This window comes from Papio anubis, chromosome 5 (genome assembly GCF_008728515.1).
Source record: "Papio anubis isolate 15944 chromosome 5, Panubis1.0, whole genome shotgun sequence".
In the NCBI taxonomy this organism is placed as follows: Eukaryota; Metazoa; Chordata; class Mammalia; order Primates; family Cercopithecidae; genus Papio; species Papio anubis.
In genome coordinates this window covers 105,535,309-105,559,654 of record NC_044980.1, presented here as the reverse complement: position 1 = coordinate 105,559,654, position 24,346 = coordinate 105,535,309, and the positions used below count along the sequence as shown (strand labels likewise).

The 24,346-nt window shown below is 40.1% G+C and overlaps 1 protein-coding gene across 6 annotated transcripts in view; it reads right to left on the bottom strand.

Moving 5' to 3' along the window:
* Nucleotides 1–23,671, bottom strand: part of APC (APC regulator of WNT signaling pathway) — a 148,335-nt gene extending 124,664 nt beyond the window's left edge. For 2 of the 6 annotated variants that reach the window (XM_017959777.2, XM_003899993.5), the window contains exon 1: nt 23,288–23,671. Coding sequence is in view for 3 of the 6 variants with exons in the window: in XM_003899993.5 (XP_003900042.2) it covers nt 23,288–23,452 (165 nt within the window). In the remaining 3 variants the exon portion in view is untranslated. The remainder of the gene's footprint in view (nt 1–23,287) is intronic. The other 4 variants (XM_017959778.2, XM_017959774.2, XM_031666392.1 and 1 more) reach the window with 3 other exon arrangements.
* Nucleotides 23,672–24,346: the final 675 nt, after the last annotated feature.

Here is a 24,346-nt window from a genome sequence, read left to right as displayed (position 1 = left end):
TAAGTCTTTAAAATGTTTAAAATGTTTACTATGATTTGAGTATGTACCCCAAAAGCCTGTTTTGGAAATTTAATCCCCAATGCAACAGTGTTGGGAGCTGGAGCCTAATGGGAGGTATTAATGTTCTACCCTCAGTAATGGATTAATGTCTTTTATTAAAAAGCCTGAGGCTACAAATTTGATCCCTTGCTTGCTCTGGGCCACTCCTCTCCTTCCTCCTTCCACCTTGGGATGACACAGTAAGAAGGCCCTCAACAGATGCTGGTGCCATGCTCTTGGACGTCTTAGCTCCTGTAACTGTGAACCAATAAATTTCTGTTCATTATAAATTACCAAGTCTCAGGTATTTTGTTATAGTAGCAGAAAATGGACAAGGACAATTCTTATACTCAAGCAAGCCAATTAAAAGAAATTATCCTATATACAGATACCTCTACAAAGATTTGTAATTCGGCATTACTTATACTACTGAAATGTTAGAAAAAACCTCAATGATTACTAACAACAGCTTGGTTAATTATACTTTTGGCACATTTACAAGACAAAATTATGTTGTAAAATATAATTATATGATATATAATTATGTAATCCATATATTATGTGAAAATGCAGAATATTGTGTTTAATATGATATAAACTAGCTTTTAAAAAATAAATTGCATATGTACACAGGGAAAAGCAGGGAGAGATAAAATATCACATTTCCTCCCTAGGAATTACAGGAATTTTAGTTTTTCTGCATTTTATAAAATTCCTACAACCTAATATATATAATTTCTTTCCATTTTTTTAAAGTTAAGTACTTCTAGGTTGGACACAAACTGAAGTTACAACATTAGAGGAGAGAGAAATTAACATTTGTTTCTCACTTAACCTGTGGCCAAAAGCAGATTCAGATTTTGTGGTGACCAGGAGCCTATAATACTATAATAAAGGGGCAGGTGGGTGGGAGGGTCTTTAAGAAAAACATAAATTAATTCAAGATTGCTAGGGCTGCTCCTGCAAGGGCCTTAGAAAGGGCCATGCAATTAGGTTCACTAAACTTTATTAGTTTCATGATAAATATGCTTCTAAACCAGTGGCAAACATTATGTTAGGCATTTTCATATATTCAATCTAATCTAATCCTAACAAAACTTCTAGAGAGATAAAGGTATCACTATTCACACGCATGGAAAATTTAGGCTCAAAGAAATTTTTAAAAGTATCCAAATTCAACCAACAGTGAAATGGGAGTCTGACTTCAAAGCCAATGCTGACTATATTGCCTCATCCTCCATGTCTCAGCAGCAGTTTCCTTCACTAAGGTACCTCTCAGAGCACCTTGTACTTTCTCAAGCCTCATCCTTCATAAGAAGTTACTTGTTCAACTGTTATCATTCTGATGCTTACTATATAGTAGTTGGCTCTGCAGCAGTAGGTACTTGATATTTATTGAATGAATGAATTATAATCAGAATAGGTAAAAATAAGAACACTCAAACAGGTTTGAAAATGTCCTTTTAGAATCTACAATGAATCCACTCATAAATTTTTATCCATGAGAAAATACAGATCTCTCTGGAAAATATCTAGAACAAAATTTCTTTAAATGCAGGAGATATCTTTATGTTAATTTAGTTAAATAACTAAACAGAAACAGTTTGCGGTTATCGTATGGGCACTGGCAAATAAGAGGTAATGCCAAGGAGTGGGCATATCGGGCATATCAGTAAAGGCAAAAGAAATCAGAAAAACTGTGATGACTCAACAACTCAGCTACCCTAAGTTAGTTCTGCTTCACTGCCCTTGTAAGATATTAAATAGTTATTAGGTTAAATAAAACCTATGCATACAAAATTTGGCAGCATTTAGGCCCTCAAGACTTGCCCTCTGGTGTTACTCTAGTGAATATACTACATTATATGGTAAAAGGAACACGGCAGGTAAAATTAAGTTTATTAGTTAGCTGGCCTTAAAATCGGGAGATTATCCTGGGTGGACCCAATGTAATGACATGAGCCCTTAAAAACTTCAAACTGTTCATTGGCTTCCCAGTGAAATTAGAATAAATTTTAAATTCCTTACCTTGGTTTACAACTCTACATAATCTAGATCCCATTCTTATCACTTTTCCCATCCTTTTCCACCCACCTCTTTCTTATGTCTTAGAATTAACTTTCCTTCAGCCTCAAACATTCTGCTTCCAGATCTTCAAACGACTAGTTCTTTGTGTCATTCAGGTTTTGGCATAAATAGCAAATTTTTGGCCTGGCGCGGTGGCTCGCGCCTGTAATCCCAGCACTTTGGGAGGCAAAGGTGGGCGAATCATGAGGTCAGGAGATCAAGACCATCTTGGCTAACATGGTGAAACCCTGTCTCTACTAAAAAAACAAAAAATACAAAAAATTAACAAGGCGTGGTGGCGGGCGCCTGTGGTCCCAGCTACTCAGGAGACTGAGGCAGGAGAATGGCGTGAACCTGGAAGGCGGAGCTTGCACTGAGCCGAGATGTGCCACCGAACTCCAGCCAGGGCATCAGAGCAAGACTCTGTCTCAAAAAAAAAACAAAAAAACAAAAAAAAACAGTTGAATTTTCAAAGATCACACCTTCCATGATCACCTTATCAACACACTGGTGCTATCCTCAAACTTTCTACCACATCATGGAGTTTCATATTCTAAGCATTTGAGATCAGAAAAGCTCTATCTATGATTTATTTAATTTTCTGTCTCTCTTCATCATTGTTTTCCAAAGTGGAATATAAATCCCATGAAGACCAGAACCAAGATTCTCCTACACTGCTGTTTCCCTCACATCTATAACAGTGCTTGGTACTTCTTGTTCAATGTATGAATGTGGATGATACAATAATAAGACAATTTATAATCTACAAGGGGACTAAGACATTTACAGCATAAGTTTTAATACAAGGGAATGTATTGTTAAAGAATGGAAGATTAGATAGTTTCCAGCTAGGTAATCAAAAAAGATTTCAGAGAGAAAGTAGTAACAGAACTAGACTTCAAGGATGTTTAGGAATTTTTCAGGGCAGAGATCTCAATATTGTGTGTTAAAAAACTCAGAATTCACCATAGAGGCAATGAAAATACTAAGTATTTCCAATAAAAAGGGATATATAATTAGAAAAAGATCCACAAATATTACAGGACCAGTTTCTAGTTCTGACTCAAGAGGAAAAATAATCAGAAATCATATGCACACTATTACTAATTTATAGCTAAATTTAATGGCCAAAAGCTTTTTCAACTGGAAAATATGATTGCAGGAAAAAAAGAAAAACTCCTTTAAGTCATATACTCCATAAAAAAGTTTATAAATTCTATGATATTGATAAAACAAAAAAACACAATCACCTCTGGCAACCATTTTACCCAATTAACAAAAGATTTAGAAAAACTGTGCGTAAGACCTTTATTTTTCTAAATTCTTAACATGTCCTAATCTGCTAAAACTCCAATTTCAGGACATGCAGTGTTTTCCAGGGATGTCCAATATCATGGCTTCCCTGAGCAACACTGGAAGAATTGTCTTGGGCCACACATAAAATACACTAACACTGGCTGGGCGCGGTGGCTCACGCCTGTATTCTCAGCACTTTGGGAGGCTGAGGCGGGCGGATCACCTGAGGTCAGGAGTTCAAGACCAGCCTAGCCAACGTGGTGAAACCCCATCTCTACTAAAATACAAAAAACCAGTAGGTGGGCATGGTGGTGGGCGCCTGTAATCCCAGCTACTCAGGAGGCTGAGGCAGGAGAATCACTTCAACCCAGGAGGTGGAGGCTGCAGTGAGCTGAGATCGCAACACTGCACTCCAGCCTGAGCAACAGAGACTGTCTCAAAACAACAACAGCAGCAAAAAAACCACAATAACACTATCAACAGCTAATGAGCTTAAAAAAAATTGCAAAGAAGCCTCATAATGTTTTAAGAAAGTTTATGAATTTGTGTTAGGCCGCATTCAAAGCTGTGGGTTGGACACGCTCATTTTAAACTATCCTTTTCTATGGGGGGGAAAATTCTGATTTATTTTTTTAAGTTAAATGTTTAAAACAAGATTTTATGCTTGCCTGCATATTTTTTTTAAGTATGTCTTGTTCAATTTTTTTTTTTTTTACTTTGATCTCTACTTAAAACCTAAAACAGCTACAAGACTGCCCCCAAAAGTACAATTTTACAATACAAACTGTATTCATAAAGATACCATTTTAACACTGAGGAGCTTAGTGACTCAAGGTCACCAAAACAGCACCAAATGTTTATGCACTGTGGATTCAAGAAAGAGTAGCACATAGGATGGTTTTTTTTAAAGCCTTTTTCCCAAGAAAACAAGATTAAGATGATCATTCATTTAATATTTAAAATGTCCTAAAATGCCCAGATTACCTGATAAATCAGTTTATAACACACAAATCAGCCCTTAAAATACATCATAATTGATAAGAAAAATCTCAATACTGATGTTAAAAACAAAATTGGGTGCTTATTTTCATAAATACAGGGCACAGTAACGGCATTTAGAACTTTAAACCAAAGCCTTGGGTCAAAAGACTTTTGTTCTTATACCAATATTCCCAAAGTCTTACCTTGAATGAGAAAATATAAACTTTTAAAATATTATATTGAATAACTGCACATGGCATTGCCCAATGCTATACCATTTTCTTCCTTTTTGAATGTCTTTCGTTCCTCTTGCTACATGCTGAATTTTTTAAAAGTATAGACTACAAAATTATTTCCCTCTGAATGTCCGAAGATAAGTGTTTGCAAGGGTCCCAACTTACCATTAAGTAAAATGAAAAAAAAAAAATCTATCTAGCATTACTGAACTATCTCAATCAAACTGGAAACCTCTTGATCACCTGACTACCCCTAAGAGTAGGCTGGTGCAACAGTAATTGCGTTTTTACCATTACTTTCAATGGCAAAAACCGCAATTATTTTCGCACCAACTTAATAGTATCTAATATATATCATAGACTCATTTTAAGCATTAGAAGAATGAGTCACCTAATAAAGGCATTCATAATGCATATTTAATATTATGTTTTCAGAGAGAAGAGAGAAAAGAAAATCAAGACAATCTAATAAACATAATTCCCTTTTTCAAAATAGATCAATGTTTTATAACTACAACTTCATATTTACTTTGTAAGTCTTTTTAAACTTTCTCTGCCAAGTACTCCAAGGTCAGGTGAATTATCTTAAGTGTCATACACCTTTTATACAATCAGAAAGGTTTAAGAATTAGAAAAAATTTCATTTCACATTCAAATGCCCTCTCAATATGATACAGACAGGAGACAGGGAAATACTGGGTAGAAGAGGGCAGTTCTCCAGCAAAGGCCCCACTCCAAGCTTGGAAACCTGCAGCCCTAAATAGGAACAGGCATTCCTTTTTTCGCACCCAAAAGATGCCTTTTGGTCTGCCATGCCCCCTTATCCGGTGCCCATAAAAACCCCAAATCCCCTGCTCCACAAGGAGATGAATGCAGGAGCAGAATGGCAAAAACGGTGCAGCAGAGAGAAGAGAAGGAATGTTTGAACACTGAGAGGAGTTTGGCTGGGGATGGTCAGAAAGGAAATTGGCTGCTGGACAGCCCAACTCCAGGGGAAGATTATCTTCCCACTCCACCCCCCTTCCAGCTCCCCATCCATCCCACTGAGAGCCACGTCCACGACTCAATAAAACCCATGCATTCATTCTTCAAGTCCGTGTACAACCTAAATCTTCCCGGATGCCAGACAAGGACCTGGGTACCAGGAGGGTACTGAGCTGGTTAACACTTAAGCCATCTGCAAGGCTAAAGGGGCTCACTGTAACACACTCCCACTTGGGCTTCGGGAGCTGCAGGCTCCCACCCCTGCATGCTGCCATGGGGCTGGATCTCAGGAGCATTTGCCCCGGCTTCTGCACCTGCCCATCTGTGTGCTCCCCCTCCCATAAGGGGTTTGAGCACGGATGGTGGCCCAAACAGATGAGTCACTCCCCTGTTGCACATCCTGCGAGGCAGGTCAGGGAACTCTCCCATTTCAAACAGACACAGGCTATTAGTAGATCTTGATCCTGAACCAGTGTCTACCTCATATACTATGGTAAGGGCTTTTTCCTAATCTTTTTCTGAAGACAGTCTGCTATTTAATTCCAACACCTAGATTTTCTCAACAAAATACTTGGGAATTCCATAGTAAAGGAATTTTTTTGATGTGTGGTGCTTTGGGGATTTTTGAGATAGGGTCTCACCGTCGCCCAGCCTTGCTGCAGACTCAACCTCCTGGGCTCAGGTGATCCTCCCAACTTAGCCTCCCAAGTAGCTGGGACTACAGGCCTGCACCACCAAGCCCAGCTATTTTTTTTTTTTTTTTAAGTTTTTGTAGAGACAGGGTTTCACCATGTTGCCCAGGCTGGTTTCAAACTCCTGGACTCAAGGGATACACCCACCTCAGCCTCCCAAAATGGTGGAATTACAGGCATGAGCCACCGATGCCTGGCCCCTCCTTCTCCTTTTGAAACTGTTTTTGTCTAACACTATTCTGGTATTAAGAATATGCTGCTTGAATAATCAAGAAACAACAGTGACTTCCTCTGGGGAACAGAACTGAGTGGCACTCTCTTACTGCTTAAATCTTGAGCAATTGCCTGGACTACTTTTAAAAAAAAATTGCTGTAAGTTATACTTACCGAAAATAATCTGGCTGGGTGCAGTGGCTCACGCCCATAATCCCAGCACTTTGGGGGACCAAGGCAGGTGGATCACCTGAGGTCAGGAGTGTGAGAACACCCTGGCCAACATGGTAAAACTCTGTCTCTACTAAAAATACAAATTAGCTGGGTGTGGTGGCGCATGTCTGTAACTCGGGAGGCTGGGGCATGAGAAAGGCTTGAATCCGGGAGGCAGAGGTTGCAGTGAGCCAAGACCGAGCCACTGCACTTCAGCCTGGGGTGACAGAGCACGACTCCACCTCAAATAAAATAAAATAAAAATCTGTAATTGCCAGTGGCTAGAAAGACCCTTCAAGATTAGTATTTTCTACCTTCCAAAGCACCCAAATGGTGATAAAAAGTCTAAGCTCATTAGCACTATATGTTAGGTCCTTTATAGTCTTGACCCTTCACACTCCTCCATCCTTACCCACTGCCACTCACCTACTCTAGCTACACTGCAACCATTTGGAATTCTGTGTGCTCACCACAAAATCACTATACCATTTCATTTACTGGAAGGTTCTTACCTCTGCTTTTTCACCTAGCTAATGTGGGCTCATTTTACAGGACCCAATTTAGATGACCTCTCCCAAAAGCCTTCCCTAAGTCCTGCCAGAGTTAGATCTGCCCCTACCCCCACCCCAGTGTTTCCATAGATCCCTGTGCTTACCAGCTATCTCATTTACCACATACTTGGGATCACCTACATATTGGTCTTTCTTACTAAAAGCTATTTGAGGACAAGACTCTTGTATGTCGTAATTGTATTCTCAAATGTATTTTGAGAAGGAGTCTGGAGTCTGACTCTGTCACCCCACGCTAGAGTGTAGTGGCATAGTCTTGGCTCACTGCAACCTCCGCATCACAGGCTCAAGCAATTCTCCCATCTCAGCCTTCTGAGTAGCTGGGACCACAAGGCTGTGCCAACATGCCCAACTAATTTTTTTATTTTTTGTAGAGGCAGGGTCTCTCCATGCTGCCCAGGCTGGTCTCAAACTCTGAGCTCAAGTGATCAGTCCACCTCAGCCTCCCAAAGTGCTGGGATTACAGGCGTTAGCCACCGCACCTGGCCAGTTCCCAGCTCTTCATTCCCATAGTGCTTATTACAGTGTTTTTTTTTTTTTTTTTAAATAATGTTGGGGCACTTCAGTCCTCAGGAACATTCTAGAATCTCTCTCTCTAACCTTTTCCTGACCTCCTTTCACCAGCCCAAGGCATGACTCTAATCTGGTTTTGGGTCAAAAACCCCTAATTCCAAAGAGGGTTCTGTCCCCATATCAAAGAAAAAATGCTACACAGAGAGGCCAAGAAAAGTCAGAACAGACAGGCCTTCCTGGGCGTAGATCATGCATTTTTTATCCAGTCACATTTCTACATGGTTGTCAATCATACCTACGCAATGAGGCCTCCATAAAAAGCCAAGAGGACAGGGTTCAGACAGCTTCCATATAGCTGAACATGTGGAAGTTCCTGGAGGCTGGTACACCCAGAGAAGGCATGGAAGCTCCGCGCCCCTGCCCCTGTACCTCACTCTGCGCATCTCTTCATCTGCATCCCCAGTAATATCCTTTATAATAAACCAGTAAATATAAGCAAGTGTTTCCCTGAGTTCTGTGAGATGCTCTAGCAAACTAATCAACTCCAAAGAGGGGGTAGTGGGAACCCCAACTTGAAGCCAGTCAGAAGCTCCAGAAGCTAGGACTTGGGACCGGGGGGAAGGAGGGGGTGGTCTTGGGGACTGAGCCCTCAACCTGTGGGATCTGATGATATTTCTGGATAGACAGTGTGGGAACTGAATTGGAGGATACCCAACTGGCATCCTCTGTTGGTGTGTGGGGAAAAATCCCCACGTCTTTGGTCACGGGTGTCTTTTTTTTTTTTTTTTTTAATTCATTTAATTGGTAAATTTCTCAAGATGAGACACAGATGTCTTTTACTATGTTAATGATTGTTCTGGTTGGTGCAGGAGCAGAGGAAAAACAAGGGTTTAGAGTTTTTCTGAAACACACAGTGTTTAAAATATTTACCATAATAGTATGGAAATTTATGTAACTCACAAAACCAAACCATGTATTACTTTAGTACTACTGTACTAAAATACAGTAGATGAATGTACAATAAACTAATCAACTAACTCCCCTGTAACTTCAAACTCTTCAATAAATGTCATCTTCACCTATTTATCTTAGTTGAAATCAGATGACACCACTTTCTGTGCAGCTTTCTCAACAGTGGGTCTTTTTTTCTCTCACATCCTATGTACTTTAGGCCAGGAGATAGGAATAGGATACTGAAGGATCTAGAGCAAATTTGTCCCCCGGGCTGCATGGCCCAGGCTGGCTTTGAATGCAGCCCAACACAAATTCGTAAACTTTCTTAAAACATTATGAGATTTTTTTTTTCTGCGATTTTTTTTCAAGCTCATCAGCTGTTGTTAGTGTAATTTTATGTGTGGCCCAAGACTATTATTTTGCCAGTGAGGCCCAGGGAAGTCAAAAGATTAGACAAGCCTGGTCTAGCGGGAGGCAAAAAATATGCTCCTTGCATCCAATTACCACTTCCAAACCATTTCTCCTCCTTTCTTAAACGCCCGAGATCTTCTGACATGATACCCAACTGTGTACCCTCTGTTGCCTCCAACACTCGTCTCCACTCTTACCCCTACCATCACTCTCAGTGACTTCAAAGTCTATGTGGATTACCCACCTAACTTGGCTTATTAGTTCCTTAACTTCTTCACCTCCAAATACCCACTTCCATGATCCACTGAGGACCTTGTCAACATCAACAACTGCATCATCTCTAAATTCTTAACCAAAAATCTCAAAAATCAAACTTCCAGTCTTTATTTTTTTATTTTATTTTTATTTTTTGAGGTGGAGTCTCACTGTCGCCAAGGCTGGAGTATAGTGGCGTAATCTCCATCTTCCGGGTTCAAGCGATTCTCTTGCCTCAGCCTCTCAAGTAGCTGGGATTACAGGCACACGCCACCATGCCTGACTAATTTTTGTATTTTTAGTAGAGATAGAGGTTCATCATGTTGGTCAGGCTGCTCTTGAACTCCTGACCTCAAGTGATCCACCTGCCTTGGCCTCCCAAAGTGCTGGGATTACAGGCATGAGCCACTGCACCCAGCCCCAGATTTCCGGTCTTTAAAATGTATCCTGCCCTTCTAGTTCACTGTACCATCTCCAAATTCAACATTCTCTTACCTTACTGTGTTCTCCAATCCAATAAAAAATGCTCTCATTTTTCACCATCCATTACTTTTATCTTTACTATTCTCTTTAGATGCAACAATAACCACTCTCTTTCAAACTCTCAAACCCCTTACTCTTCTCGCCCTCTATTACCTGGTAAAATCCCAACTCTAGCTGAACTGATCCATTCCACTTTCACATGCCTGTACCAGAGCAGCTTATTATAGAGGAAAGGGGGAAAATCAGCTAACAAGGCTAGCTGGTTTCACTTTAAATTCACAACTATAAACATCAAAGGATATCCAACACTGCCTAGCAGGACTACTATGTTTCCTGGAAAGTTTGCCTTCCCACACTCTAAGTGTCTTTTTTGTCTCCTCAAATTTGTAACAGACCTATTTTTCTACCTATGCCACTCTTTGCTGACGACCTACTTCATGGAGAATATAAAAGCTATGGAGAGAAATTCCCTCACATTTTTAGGCAAGTTAAGTCAGCCATCTTCCTTGAGCCTGTTTTTGCATGTTTAAAATAGGAGATGGTTAGGATAGGAGGCCACATGAGAGACTTAATGTTATTTAGGGTCTCTTCCAGTTCTAAAATTCTCTGTTCATCTCCTTTTATCTTTCAGGTTTTTAAGGGCAAGCAAGCAAATCTAAAACAAAAAGCTATTTAAATCTAACATAGCAGGGAATAAAAGGAACTATAATAGGAATCTTCAACTTAGTATTTTCTTCTAGCAAAGAGAAAAAATAATCAAGTAAACAGTAAACAAATAAGAATTCTAGGTTTTCATACAAGAGAGCTGGTTTTGTTCTTTACAGACACATCAATTTAATCACAAAGAAATGGATGGCATTTCATATTAACGGCTGTGACTAATATCAAATATGTGACTAATATACCAATCAAGTATTGGTATGTTATACTAAATTTTTAACATTCCTCCATCACAGAAGAATGCCAATTTATGTAGACTACCATAACTTAGTTTGCCTAGTAGAATTTCTAACATATGTGTTTGGCTCCCATATTTAATAGATTTAATCTCAGAATTCAAATGCAAATTGTACCTACATTTTAAATAGATGTGGGTAAGATTTTTAAACTCGTATTTTGTCCTTGAGATGTAAAAAAAAGTTTAAATTAAAAATAAAAATCATGACACCTACATGGCATAGATTTGTCAGAATTATTATTGAAAATTGGCCAGGTACAGTGGCTCACACCTGTAATCCCAGAACTTTGGGAGGCCGAGGTGGGAGGATCACCTGAGGTCAGGAATTCAGGAGTTCAAGACCAGCCCAGCCAACATATTGAAACTCCATCTCTACTAAAAATACAAAAATTAGCCAGGTTTGATGGCACGTACCTGTAGTCCCAGCTACTCAGGAGGCTAAGGCAGGAGAATCGCTTGAACCTCCGTCTCCTAGGGAGACGGAGCTTGCAGTGAGTGGAGATCACGCCACTCCAACCTGGGCAACAGAGTGAGACTCTGTCTCAAAAAAAATATATATATATATATATTTATTATTATTATTATTATTGAAAATGAGGCCGGGTGCAGTGGCTCTCACCTGTAAACCCAGCACTCTGGGAGGCCAAGGTGGGTGGATCATTTGAGGTCAGGAGTTCGAGACAAGCCTGGCCAACATGGTAAAACCCCACCTCTACTAAAAATTCAAAAAAAAGAAAATTAGCCGGGCGCGGTGGTGCACACCTGTAATCCCAGCTACTCGGAGGGCTGAGGCAGGAGAATTGCTTGAACCTAGGAAGCAGAGATCATAGTGAGCCAAGATCATGCCACTGCACTCCAGCCTGGTCGACAGAGTGAGACTCTGTCAAAAGAAAGAAGAAGGAAAGAAGGAAATAAAGAAAATGAACCCATTTCTAACAAAAATACTAAAAGAAAAATTTGTCTGCAGTCCCTCCTCAGCTTAGTACATTCTCCATACAGCATCACTTCAAAAATGTTCACATTACGTTCTATTTGCTTACATAATTCCTACCCTAAGGCACTACTTACATACAAGTATTTTTTTTGCTTTTCCGGTCATACAAAATAACCTGTCTCCTTCCCTTAGGGCTTTGCAAAGTACTAGGAACTAACCTAACTAACTTTTAAAGAATTAAAAGGCAACCATAGCTTAAAGTCTACCTTTTCCAATTATCTCATTTGCACCATCAAAGGAGCCCTAACACAAAGGAATGGCTAATTTAGAAATTTCAAGTCTTCCTGAACAAGTTAGTCAAAGAAATATTTGGACTTACACTTGTAGAAACAGCAGACCAGGTTATTCAGACCAAGTATCCTTACAAAGACAATTTAAAAAGCTAGATAAGATAGTAAAACGATCTTAAAAGCACCAAATAACCACCAAAATAACGAGGAATGAAAAACGAGCTCAAATCCACTAGAAGTCCGGAACCCAGAAAGGTGACCTCAGCTTTTGCTTTTTGTGAGTTTGCCAACAAAGAAGCATCAAAGAGGCTGAGCTTTGTTGTCTGTTGCCTGCACTGCAGGCACAGGAGACCAAAGTCAGAGTCTGAGACCCACCAAGGGTAAGGACTGCAGTGAAAACAGCATTGGCTTTGGGCTGAGACTCTAAATGGCTGCACCCTAGAAGGAAAAAAGGAACCAGAAGGAAACCATGGACTGAAGTCAGTTTCAAGTCATCTAGGTGGCCCAGGAAAATTAAAGATTTGAAATTTGATTAAGATGTTCTCACACCCCCAGGCACTTGGTGATAGCAAACGAAAATCTTCTTTAGAGAAATATTAACTTCATCTTATATTATATACATCAATTTATTTCTACAACACAACTGAATCAGCTTCATAGAGACTTCCCAACATTGGAATTATCGGACACAAACTGATAAATAACTACACTTACTACATTCAAGGGGATAAAGGCCACACTTAAATATTTTTGCTTAAAATTGAAAACTATAAAAAGTGATATAGATTTGAAAAGAACCAAATAAAAATGTACTACTAAAAAAATAACCTAAATTAGGTATTTACTGGATGAGTTGATAACGGAGTAGGCACAGGTGAACAACATCCACAACAACGCCTTTGGTCAAAAAGAAGCAAAAAAAAAAAAAAAGGAAAAGAAAAAAGGTAAGAGACAGGATAAGAAAGTCTAACATACTAAACTAGTCCCAAAATTACAGGAGAGAGAATATGAAGCAAAGACAATATTTGAAAAAATAATGGCTAAGAAATTTCCAGGACTGATAAGACACTAATCCACATATTCACACAGCCCAAAGAATGCCTAATCACAGCATAGTAAAACAGAAAGCCAAAGCCAAATATAAAAATCTTAAAAGCAGCCAAACAAAATCATATTATCTTAAAAGGTAAGTCACAAAGAGCTGAGGTCTCAACAACAATGAAATGTGCTGAAATAAAGTAACCACCAATGTTACAAAATGTGCTAAAATAGAGTAACTGCTAACCTAGAATTCTGTACCTAGCAAAAATATCCTTTAAGAATGAGATAAATTAAAGACATTTTCAAGCCAACTAAAGGAAATTCTAAAGGGTATGTTTCAGATCCTTCAAAATCAAAGAAAGCAATCTTAAATGCAAGACCATAGGAAAAGTAAAAAGATGATAAAGACCTGCATTAACTTAAATAAAATACTGGCAGTATCAAACAGTAACAACAACAATAATGAGGAAGAAAAAGTAAGAATGAATTAAAATGCACAACAAAACTATATGAGTAGTGGCTGGGCATGGTGGCTTACACCTGTAATCCTAGCATTCTGGGAGGCTGGGACTTCGAGACCAGCCTAGCCAAGATGGTGAAACCCCATATCTACTCAAAGTACAAAAAAACTAGCCAGGCATGGTGGCACATGCCTGTAATCCCAGCTACTCGGGAGGCTGAGGCATGAGAATTGCTTTAACTTGGGAGGCAGAGGTTGCAGTGAGCCAAGATCACACTACTGCACTCCAGCCTGAGCAACACAGTGAGACTGTCTCAAAACAACAACAGAAACAAACAAACAAAAATAACTATATGAGGAGGGCTGCAAGTAGAATTAAAGTGCATTATCTGAGAAAAGGATAAAGGTATTGAATAACATTAGATTTTATAAGACAGCAATTTCTAAAATAACTAGTAAAAGAAGATCAAACAATAATAAAGAGAAAGCTAGTGCTGTTACATTCATCCCAAACTAGACTTTAATGTGAAAGTACTACCAGAATAAAAGAGGAAAACGTGATAATGTTGAGTCACTGAGAAGATATAGCTATTACACATTTCAATGCATCTAATAGCATAGCCTGAAATTTATAAAAGATTAGAGAACTACAAAGGAAACACTCAAATTCACAATCATAATGGAGTATCCTAACATACGCTTTTAGTAACTGATGAACAAACAAAAGATCTCTCACGATACTTAAGATCTGAAATGCAGGATTAACAAATACGACCTAATAAAAAAATACAGAGAACTGCACTCAATAAATGGAGAGGAAAAAAAAAAAAGACAATATACTGAGCCATATATGGATCTCAAATTTTAAGTCTGAAATAACAGGCCTTTGAAACAGAGTATGTTGTTGGATTACACAGTAATTTTACAAATTAAAAACAAATAAAATAACTAGAAAATCTACATATGTTTAGAAATAAAAATATAATAATTCCAAATAATCCAAAAGTCAAGGTACAAATCGTAATAGAAATCTGAAAACATTTTAAGTGAATTATAAAAATACTATGTACCAAAAAATACTACGTATCAAAACTAGTAATAGAACTAGCTAAAATGGTGCTTAGAGGGAAATGTTTAACTTTATGAATATATTTAAAAAGAAGAAATGCTGAAAATTAAAGAACTTCACAAAAGAATCTCAAAAAGTAGGAAGGAAGGAAATAAGGAGCAGAAATTAACGCAATAGAAAATAAACATACAACAGACTAGCAAAATTCAAAATAGTTCTTTCGAAAGACTACTGATGGTTCTTTGGAAAGACTACTGATCTCTGGTGAAACTAATAAAGGAAAAAGAAAAGGTACAAATAACCTACGTCAGATATGAGAAGAGAATCTTTTCCTGCAGCCATTAAAAGGACCACAGAATATTTATTACAAACAATTTCATGCCAGTAAATTTAAAATTTTAGATACAAGAATTATTAGGGGAAGAATTACAAAAATAATCACAAGATAGAATACTTGAATAGGCTTAAAAACAATACACTGAATTAATAATTAAAAACCTTTCTTCCCAACAGAAAGAAATGATAAATGCTCAAAGTGACAGGTACTCTAAATACCCCAACATGATCATTACATATTTTATGCGTGTATCAAAAAATCACATGTACCCCATAAATATGTACAAATAAATATCAAATTTTAAAAAACCTTTCCACAAAGAAAACTCCCAGCCCAGATGGTTTCTCTGACATGTTATAACAAATATTTAAGGAAGAATTCATTCCAACTATACACAAACTCTTCCAGAACCAAAAATGATGGGCACCTCATTTTATTTTATTTCACATCTTGACAAGAATGGTACAGGCCACCTCATTCATGAACACTCAGGTCTCTTAGCACAAAGAGCTTCTCAAAAAGCCCTTCCCTTACCAAACTAAAGTAGTATCCCCTGTCCCCTGAACCTATTTTATTCTATTTCAAGGCCTATATACTACCTGATGTTATTTGTGTTTGTGTATGTGTACATATATAATATTTACTGACTACGTCCCCCACTAAAATTTAAGCTCAGATAACACAGGCTCTGTTTTGTTCCCACCCAATGTTGCCACACTGTCTGCCTACAGCAGACAAAAAAACCCAAAAATATTTGTTCAACTAATAATTGGTTTTGGTTTTGTTGAGAAAATGACAAAAACACAAGTAAAATTCAGTAACACTTTCAAATGAATTCATACTGTACTATAATAATTGCAAGAGCATCACATACATGCTTTAGTGGTAGCAGTACAAGGTACATAATTCAGGATTCAAAAATAACTGATGAAGGAATGAGGCGTTCTTAAATTTCCAAACATCTCCCATCCCCAAGGGGAACCACAACTCTATTTCAATAGTTATTTTATATATACTTGTTTCTTCTTTTCTGTATTAGGCACAAAATCATTCACTAACTCCATAAACAGTTATTGTACACTACTATGCCAGGCAGTATCCCAGACATTTAGACATTAAGAATACAATAATTAAGATAAGGTAGAGTAATGCATGGGACAGAAAAATAAGACCCATAGAGTGTGATATATAATAGAGGCATATAGATTGTAGAGCTGAAGCATGACAGAGGAGCTAATAAACTTTTTAGGGGTAGATGTTTAGGGAAGGTTTCAGAAGTGGTGATACTAAATAAATACTTGTAAAATCAAATACAAAATATTTTTCATTTTACTATATGTGAAATGAGGATATGAAGTCTGAAAGTACTGCAGTAATTTACCACCATAAGATAAGCTAGCCCAAGAATGAAACCAAATCATGGGGAATAATGGAGAATGAATAAGAGAAATCAAGTCCTTGATGTTTTCATGTGAGCCACTGGATGAAACCTTAGCTGAAGTTTACTAGAAGATCTACTCAGTCCCTTATTTTGTTTAAGCCAGTTTTATGTTTTCTGTCACTTGCAATGTAAGAATATAGATGAATCTCTGAATTCTTTCAAAAGGCAAAGCATTTGCTAATTTCAGTGTATACATGTGGAGGGGCACTACTGGTATTTTTGAAGGCACAATTCTGTTTTGTAGGACCATTTCCAAACATCACAGGACACTTAGTGTATCTGGCCTCTACTCAGTAATTATGAGTAGTACCTCACAGTCACTGTGACAACCAAAAATGTCCTCATATAGTATTTCCAAACATCTCCCATCCCCAAGGGGAACCACAACTCTATTTCAATAGTTGTTACATACAGTATACCTTTTCTCACAGTAGCTCCAACAGATACGCTTAAATGTACTTAACACAGTCTTAAATAAACTGGGATATACCACTGAAATATTCTAATTTTACATAAAAATTCATTTTTAACCAGTCACCTAGGACTATCTAAATGTTCAGCCAAAATCCTATGTATAGGTTCGGCACAGTGGCTAACGCCCATAATCCCAGCACTCTGGGAGGCCGAGGCAGGCGGATCACTTGAGGTCAGGAGTTCAAGACCAGCCTGGCCAACATGATGAAACCTTGTCTCTACTAAAAATACAAAAATTAGCTGGGTGTGGTGGCATGCGCCTGTAATCCCAGCTACTTGGGAGGCTGAGGCAGGAGAATCGCTGAAGCCAGGAGGCAAAGGTTGCATTGAGCTGAGATCGAGCCACTGCACTCCAGCCTGAGTGACCCAATGAGACTCCGTCTCAGAGAACAAACCCACACCAAAATCCTATGCACAGCTTATATTAACTCTTAGTGTAAACAGTGTTTTAAATTTGCCACTATTATCTGAAAATTCTTATTTATTTAAATTTCTCCATACAATACTGTAATTGACACCATCTGTTACCTTCTAATCAGTCATTTGCTTACCCTCTTCCTAGACTGAAAAGCCACATATTTATTTTCCCACCCTCCTCGTAACTAAGGCAGGGGCACGCCTGGATGGACATCGGAAAGAGGGCTTCTGTGAAAGGTTTAGTTGCCTAATTAAGAGATGAGAGGACAAACTTCCACCTGTCTTTGGTAACTGTGTGAGAATGTGATGCCTGGAGCAGAGCCATCTGCAACCATGATGGCAAAGTCCGAGTCCAAAGTTAAGCACACTAAGGATAGCCAGCATAAAGATGTAAAACACCTGAATCCTTGATGAAATCATAGTGCAGCTAAATTGACTAATCATGGACTACTCCATTTCTGCACATTTTATGTGAGATACTGTATTTTTTTTTTTTTTTTTTTTTTGAGATGGAGTCTCACTCTGTCACCCAGGCTGGAGTGCAGTGGCGCAATCCAGGCTCACTGCAACCTTCACCTCCCGAGTTCAAGTGATTCTCCTGCCTCAGCCTCTTGAGTAGCAGGGATTACAGGCACCTGCCACCACACTCTGCTAATTTTTGTATTTTTAGTAGAGACGGGGTTTCACTATGTTAACCACGCTGGTCTCAAACTCCTGACCTCAAGTGATCCACCCGACTCAGCCTCCCGAATTGCTGGGATTACAGGCGTGAGCCACAGCGCCTGGCCCGAGATACTGTTTAAATCAATGTTAACTGGGTATTATACAACTTGGGGGCCTAACAAAACAAGATGTATTCAAGATCTGACACGTGATTGACAGTGGGAGAAGAACCAAGTTTTCTCAAAGATTTCAAGACTGGGTGGTTGAGAGAAAGGTAGTTAGAAAAGAGAAATTGGGGGAAGAGGAATACAAACACACACATGCTGCTGGGCGCAGTGGCTCATGCCTGTAATCCCAGCACTTTGAGAATCCCTGGTGGATCACTTGAGCCCAAGAGTCTGACATCAGCCTGGAGAACACAGCAAGCCCCGGTCTCTTTGAAAAAAAAAAAAAAAAAAAAAAAAAGGCTGGGTGTGGTGGTGCACACCTGTAGTCCTAGTTACTCAGGAGGCTAAGGGCTGAGATGGGAGAACTGCTTGAGTCTGAGAGGTCTAGGCTACAGTGAGCCGTGATTACGCCACTACATGCCAGTCTGGGTGACAAGAGTGAAACCCCGTCAGTCTCACAAACAACAAAACATATATGTGCATATATAAACACACTAGGTGAGGTTTGGTGAAGAGATCAAACTGACTCAGTTTAGTATGAGCTACACTCATGGTAGTATACATAAGATAGACATATATAGGAGGAAGTGGAAGTGGGGAGTTACAGAACCGAGAAACAGCCCCACAGAAGTGATGGTTTATATCATAAAGGATATGATCACCAAGAGAACACAGTGAAAAGCATACGGAATCTTCAGGACACTGGTTACTTCCCCAGGATCCATTCTTCCTTCCCCATATTGTGTTGCAGTCTTCATTTTCAGATAAGATTCACTCCACTGACTAGGCCACTTAGGATAATTACATCCCTCTGGACAAAGATATTGTTACAGGTTTGGCAGCATGATCTATGTTTGTTTAATGAAACTAGAGCTTAGGATTGTTGGGAAAAGGCTAGGAGAAGTGGCCTTCTCTCTTCCTTTGGAAATAAATGAAGGGGCTATAATATGAACATCACTAGTGGCCTTTTTTTTTTTTTTAATTGGAAGGGAAGCCTAAAGCCCAAACAGGAGGACAATGTTGAGAGAACAGCAGATAAATGAGACCTTAGCCCTGATGACATGACAAAGCACTCTTCAAGCCACTTCTATCTATGTACTTGCCAATTATACAAGCCAAAACATCTCTTCGGGTTTTTTTCTTTTTTTGAGATGGGGTCTCACTCTGTCACCCAGACTGAAGTGCAGTGGCCCAATCATAGCTCACTGCAGCCTTGAACTCCGCCCCTCATGCAATCCTCCCATGTCCACCTCCCAGAACTGCTGGGATTACAGGTGTGAGATCTTTCATTTTTAAATCCCATTTGCAGGCTAACTGATATAAGGAAAATGTGAAGAAACTTCCTGAGAAATAGAGAATCAGGAAGTATAATGCAGAAAAGCCAAGAAATTTAGATCATTTTATGATTACAGAAGCCAGTGTGTGTGTGTGTATACACACACACACACATACATACACACACATATATACACACACACACACACACACATATATATATATATATTTTTTTTTTGAGATGGAGTCTCATTCTGTCACATAGGCTGGAATGCAGTGGTGTGATAGAAGACAGTATATCAGTATATTTCACAACTGATCTAAGGCAGCAGTCCTCAACCTTTTTGGCACCAGGGACTGGTTTTGTGTAAGACAATTTTTCCATGGGACAGGAGTTGGTGGGAGATGGTTTCAGGATGAAACTGTTCCACCTCAGATCATCAGGCATTAGATTCTCATAAAGAACATGCAACCAAACCCCTTGCATGTGCAGTTCACAACAAGGCTGGCGCTCCTATAAGAAACTAATGCCGCCACTGATCTGCCAGGAGGTGGACCTCAGGCGGTAATGCTTGCTTTCCTGCTGCTCACCTCCTGCTATGCTGCCCAGTTCCTAACACCAAACAAGCCAAGGACCCATACCTGTCCGCAGCCTGGGGGTTGGGAACTCCTGGGTCTAAGGAAACCAAGGACAACAGAGGAAATATCATTGGATTTGGTGATTGAGAGGTCACAGACAACTTATAAAACAGTAGTTTCAGTGGTGAAATGGTAAAGGCAGTCCGAGTGCAAAGGATAGAAACATTTAGTAAGAACTCTACAATGTACCAAACACTTGGATGGACATTTAACATGTGTTAATTTCTTCAACTACCACCCTGTGAGATAAGTATAACATATTTAATAGATACAGAATGAAATCTGAATAGTAACATACCCACAGTCACACAGCTACTAAAGTGGTTTTAAAAGACTTCAAAAACCAAGATCAAAAGTTCTATCTTGCTCAAAAGTCAATGTTCTTCCTACTATAACAGCTTCCTGGGATGAAAGAATGAGTCTTTAAAAAAAAAAGAACAGAAATAGAGTGGCATAGCAGACTCAAGCTTTAGAATGTCCTCCTAGAGTTGAACAGCATACACGCTTATATGGCAGAAGATACAAGCATCTATGTAGACTAGAGAGGGAGAGGCTGAAGAAGGTGGATAGGAAATGAAAATGGACAGTTTCTAGAGAAAGAAAGATGGGAAAGGGTAATCATGGACACATTTGGAGGGAGGGGGTTGCTTTTGAAAAGAAGGAAGGTCATTTCTTCCTCTGAGATATATGTAAATAAAGAGATGACATTGAGATGAAAAAAGTGAAGTGGAAGTATACCTCAGATGGTTGAGATTTTTCTCAGTAAAGGAAGAGATCAAGTTATTTGCTATAAAAACCTTAGGAAATGAGAAGAAAAGGAACACAACACTAGAGACCCAGCAGAGAGCACCAACTGGCATAAAAACTTACCAATATCCTCATGTAGCTGTCTCTGATGTCCCTCAGAATTTCAGGGGTCAAACTGATAAAGCTAGTGAGGCTTATTTAGGATTGGGCACTGGAAAGGTACGTCTACAGAAAGTGAAGCATTCTAGGCCGCCAATAGCAGCTTAGTAAAAGCTGATGATCATGGGATCCTGGTTACACAGGGAGGCAAATGAAATCAGCACTAGGGTAATGGATTGGATGAACAAGGAGACAAAGAAGGTTCATAAAGAGAAAGTGAGAGAGAAAGGAAAAAATACCAAATTCCATTAAGAATGGAAGAGTGAGAGGGCTGGTTTGTTTGTTTGGAGACAGGGTCTCGCTGTCACCCAGACTGGAGTGCAATGGCATGATCTTGGCTCACTGCAATCTCCACATCTCGGGCTCGAACAATCCTCCTGCCTCAGCCTCCCAAGTAGCTGGAATCACAGGCATGCACCACCACGCATGACTTATTTTTGTATTTTTTTTTTTTTTTTGTACAGACGAGGTTTCACCATGTTGCCTAGGCTGGTCTCAAACTCCTGGACTCATGCGATGCATCCGCTTTGGCCTCTCCCAAAGTGCTGGAATTATAGGCATGAGCCACCACACCCTGCCAAAGTCAGAGGTTTTAGAGTTTGAGGTCAGATGTTTTTTGATACAGAGCTTCAAATCATTTTGCCAAAAGCAGTAAGCCACTGACTGGGGCTCAGAAACCCCGACTTTGCTACGGTCCCTTCAAACTGTATGTAGAGAATTCAGAGACAACCAGCTCTAAAAACACAGAGGTTCTGGTTCTAGAAAAGTGAAGGCTAGCAACGAATCAACTAGCTCACACAAGAATAAAACATAAAAATATTCCTCCTCCTTTTAAGCTGAACAATTCTATCTCTAAAATTTAAAAATGCATTAATAGGTCAAAAGTCCACAGCAAAGGGAAAAACAGATTATGTGTTATGAGACAGAATGAAAAGTAAACAAATCTGTCAGGCTATTTATAACCCACACGTTAAAAACTTTTAGCATACAATTCTATTACAGCAGGCATAGTTTGTGCTTATAACTTTGGAGAACAACTAGCATAACTTCCAGAAAACGATGTTGCTCAATTTAATGTTAATAAAAAGGTCCACCCATTAGCAATCTCAAAGAGCAAGCTATCATTTATATTTTTAATCTCACTTCTACAATTTTGGGGCTCTTGACACATTATCCAACCCTTGCATCCAAGGAAAGATGGAAAAACTAGCCATGGCAACTTCCTCCGCTACCGCTTTGATCCCACATTTTGCACTTCCAACTCTGGCAAGGTACCACGTTATTTAGGACAGTTTTTTACACTAGTAATTCTGACTACCCTTGCTCCACAAATAAAGGAGGGAGCTGAGACTGACAAGTCTAAATTATATGGAAAATATCAAGTACTCCTAAGGAGTGTTAAGCAGTAACAACAATCGAGAATACAAGCAATTTAAGAAGTTTTGAACTTAAAAAGCTTTTCTCCATTTTAGTCCTGTCTAAACAGAAACAAAGGGCTTGTACAACATGGAATTCTAAAACGTCAGTGGGCAATTTAAGCTAACACTGAATAAAAGAATAAATCACTTATCCTTGCTTGTACCATTAAGTGATGTCTTACATGTACTGCATAAGGTCTTCTTTTTTAAAACGAATATAACACTTCCCAATTCTTTCACTAGATCTAGAAAGCTCACGCCCCCACCTCAAAGGTTCAGAGGCCAAAGATTTCCTACAGCCGAAAAAAATGAATGATTTAGATGAACAATCATTTGCCAACACAGGCACCATTCCTCTACTCCGAGGGTCAAGGAGTCGGACTCCGACCTAAACCATCCAAGGCTCCTGGAGACTTGATTCTCTCATTAAAGTGAACAAAATTCACTGGCCTTTGGATAACAGCCCTTTCTTTGTAACTCCACATGCCGGGCTATTGGGTATTTTCCCAGGCAGAGAGTTTAAAACTTTCAGAGGAAGCAAGAGGGTCGAAACGAGGAAGACGGGGAAGCGACTAAAATGGGAGGGGCGGACGACCCACCCACCTAACGCGAACGGGGCACCGCTTGCAGAGGCGAAGCTCCAGCAACAGCCAGGAAAGGTGGAGGACTGCGGGCGTCGCGACCCCCTTCCACTGCGTGAGAATGGAGGACCTGCAAAGCCAGGGGCCAACTGGAGGCCTGAATGGGGAGTGCGGGGAGGGGAGAGGGTGGGACGTGGAGAGAAGAGAGCCACGGAGTCGGGCCGAGCACCGTAGGGTCCCGAGCAGCGGCGGGGCAAAGCCGAGGAAGCTTTGCCGGGGGAGGAGACGTCAATGCTTGCAGCCTCACTCACCTGCCAGACGCTCGCCCAGTGGCCAGAAGTACGAGCGCCGCCTGGGCTTTTCGTCTCCTGCCGGACGCAGCTCCTGCTGCCGCCGGTGCTCCAGGACCGGAGAGTTGAGGGTGGTACAGAAACGGGCAAAGCAGCGACCGGACCCGAGCCCAGGGAGGCGTACATAGGGGGCGCTGGGGCCCGAGAAGGCAACTGCGTGCTTCACCTTCCTCACCAATAGCCAACAACGTTTCCCGGGAACAGCATCGAGCCAACCTCGGTCCGCTGCTCCCGGACCTTAGCCCGCAGGTCCCCCCCAGCAGCGGCCAGGCTTCCGGCGGCCACACCCCGCCCCCTTGCTACTTGCCCTCCGCCATCTTGTGGGAGGTGGGAAGAATGCACTGCGCATGCGTGAGAGGTGGTGCTGGCTTCCCACAGCCGAGGGACTAGAGCCTGTTATGCGCAGGCGCAATGGGTGCTGCGCTCCGCTTGCGGGGCACTGCTTGGCGATTCTGTCCCGTGAGCCATTGCTGCCTAGGCAGCCGAGTCTCAGTTGCCGTACCTACTGTCCTTCTCTGAATTGTGCTGCAGCCCAGTTAATAGATCCTTCTGCACACACTAGTCCGTTATTATTCTGCAAACATCTGTCGAATGCTCACTATTTGCTACTCCCCGTACTAGACGCTGATGATGGAAAGATGAATAAAACTCCGTCCCAGCCCCACAGGGGCTCATAAGATAGCGGAGAAACGGAGATGAACAAGTTATTATTTTGTAGCTGCGACCTCTGCTTCCCTACCACCTCTCACTACCACCCTGTAGTTTTAATTTTAAAACACCTCTTCCGGGAAGTCCTTGTTTGTCTCACACAGTGTGGTAAGTTATTTACCTTACATTACCTCTTCAGTTTCATTTCATTCAATATTAATTAAACAGGATCATTTCGGTTTCCGATATATACTAGATACTGTTTCAGGCTCTAGATTTACAGCAATAAGAAATACAATAAACTCATGGAACTTACATTCTAGTGTGAAAGAATAGACAATAAAAGACAGTAAACAAAAGAATGTTTGACGG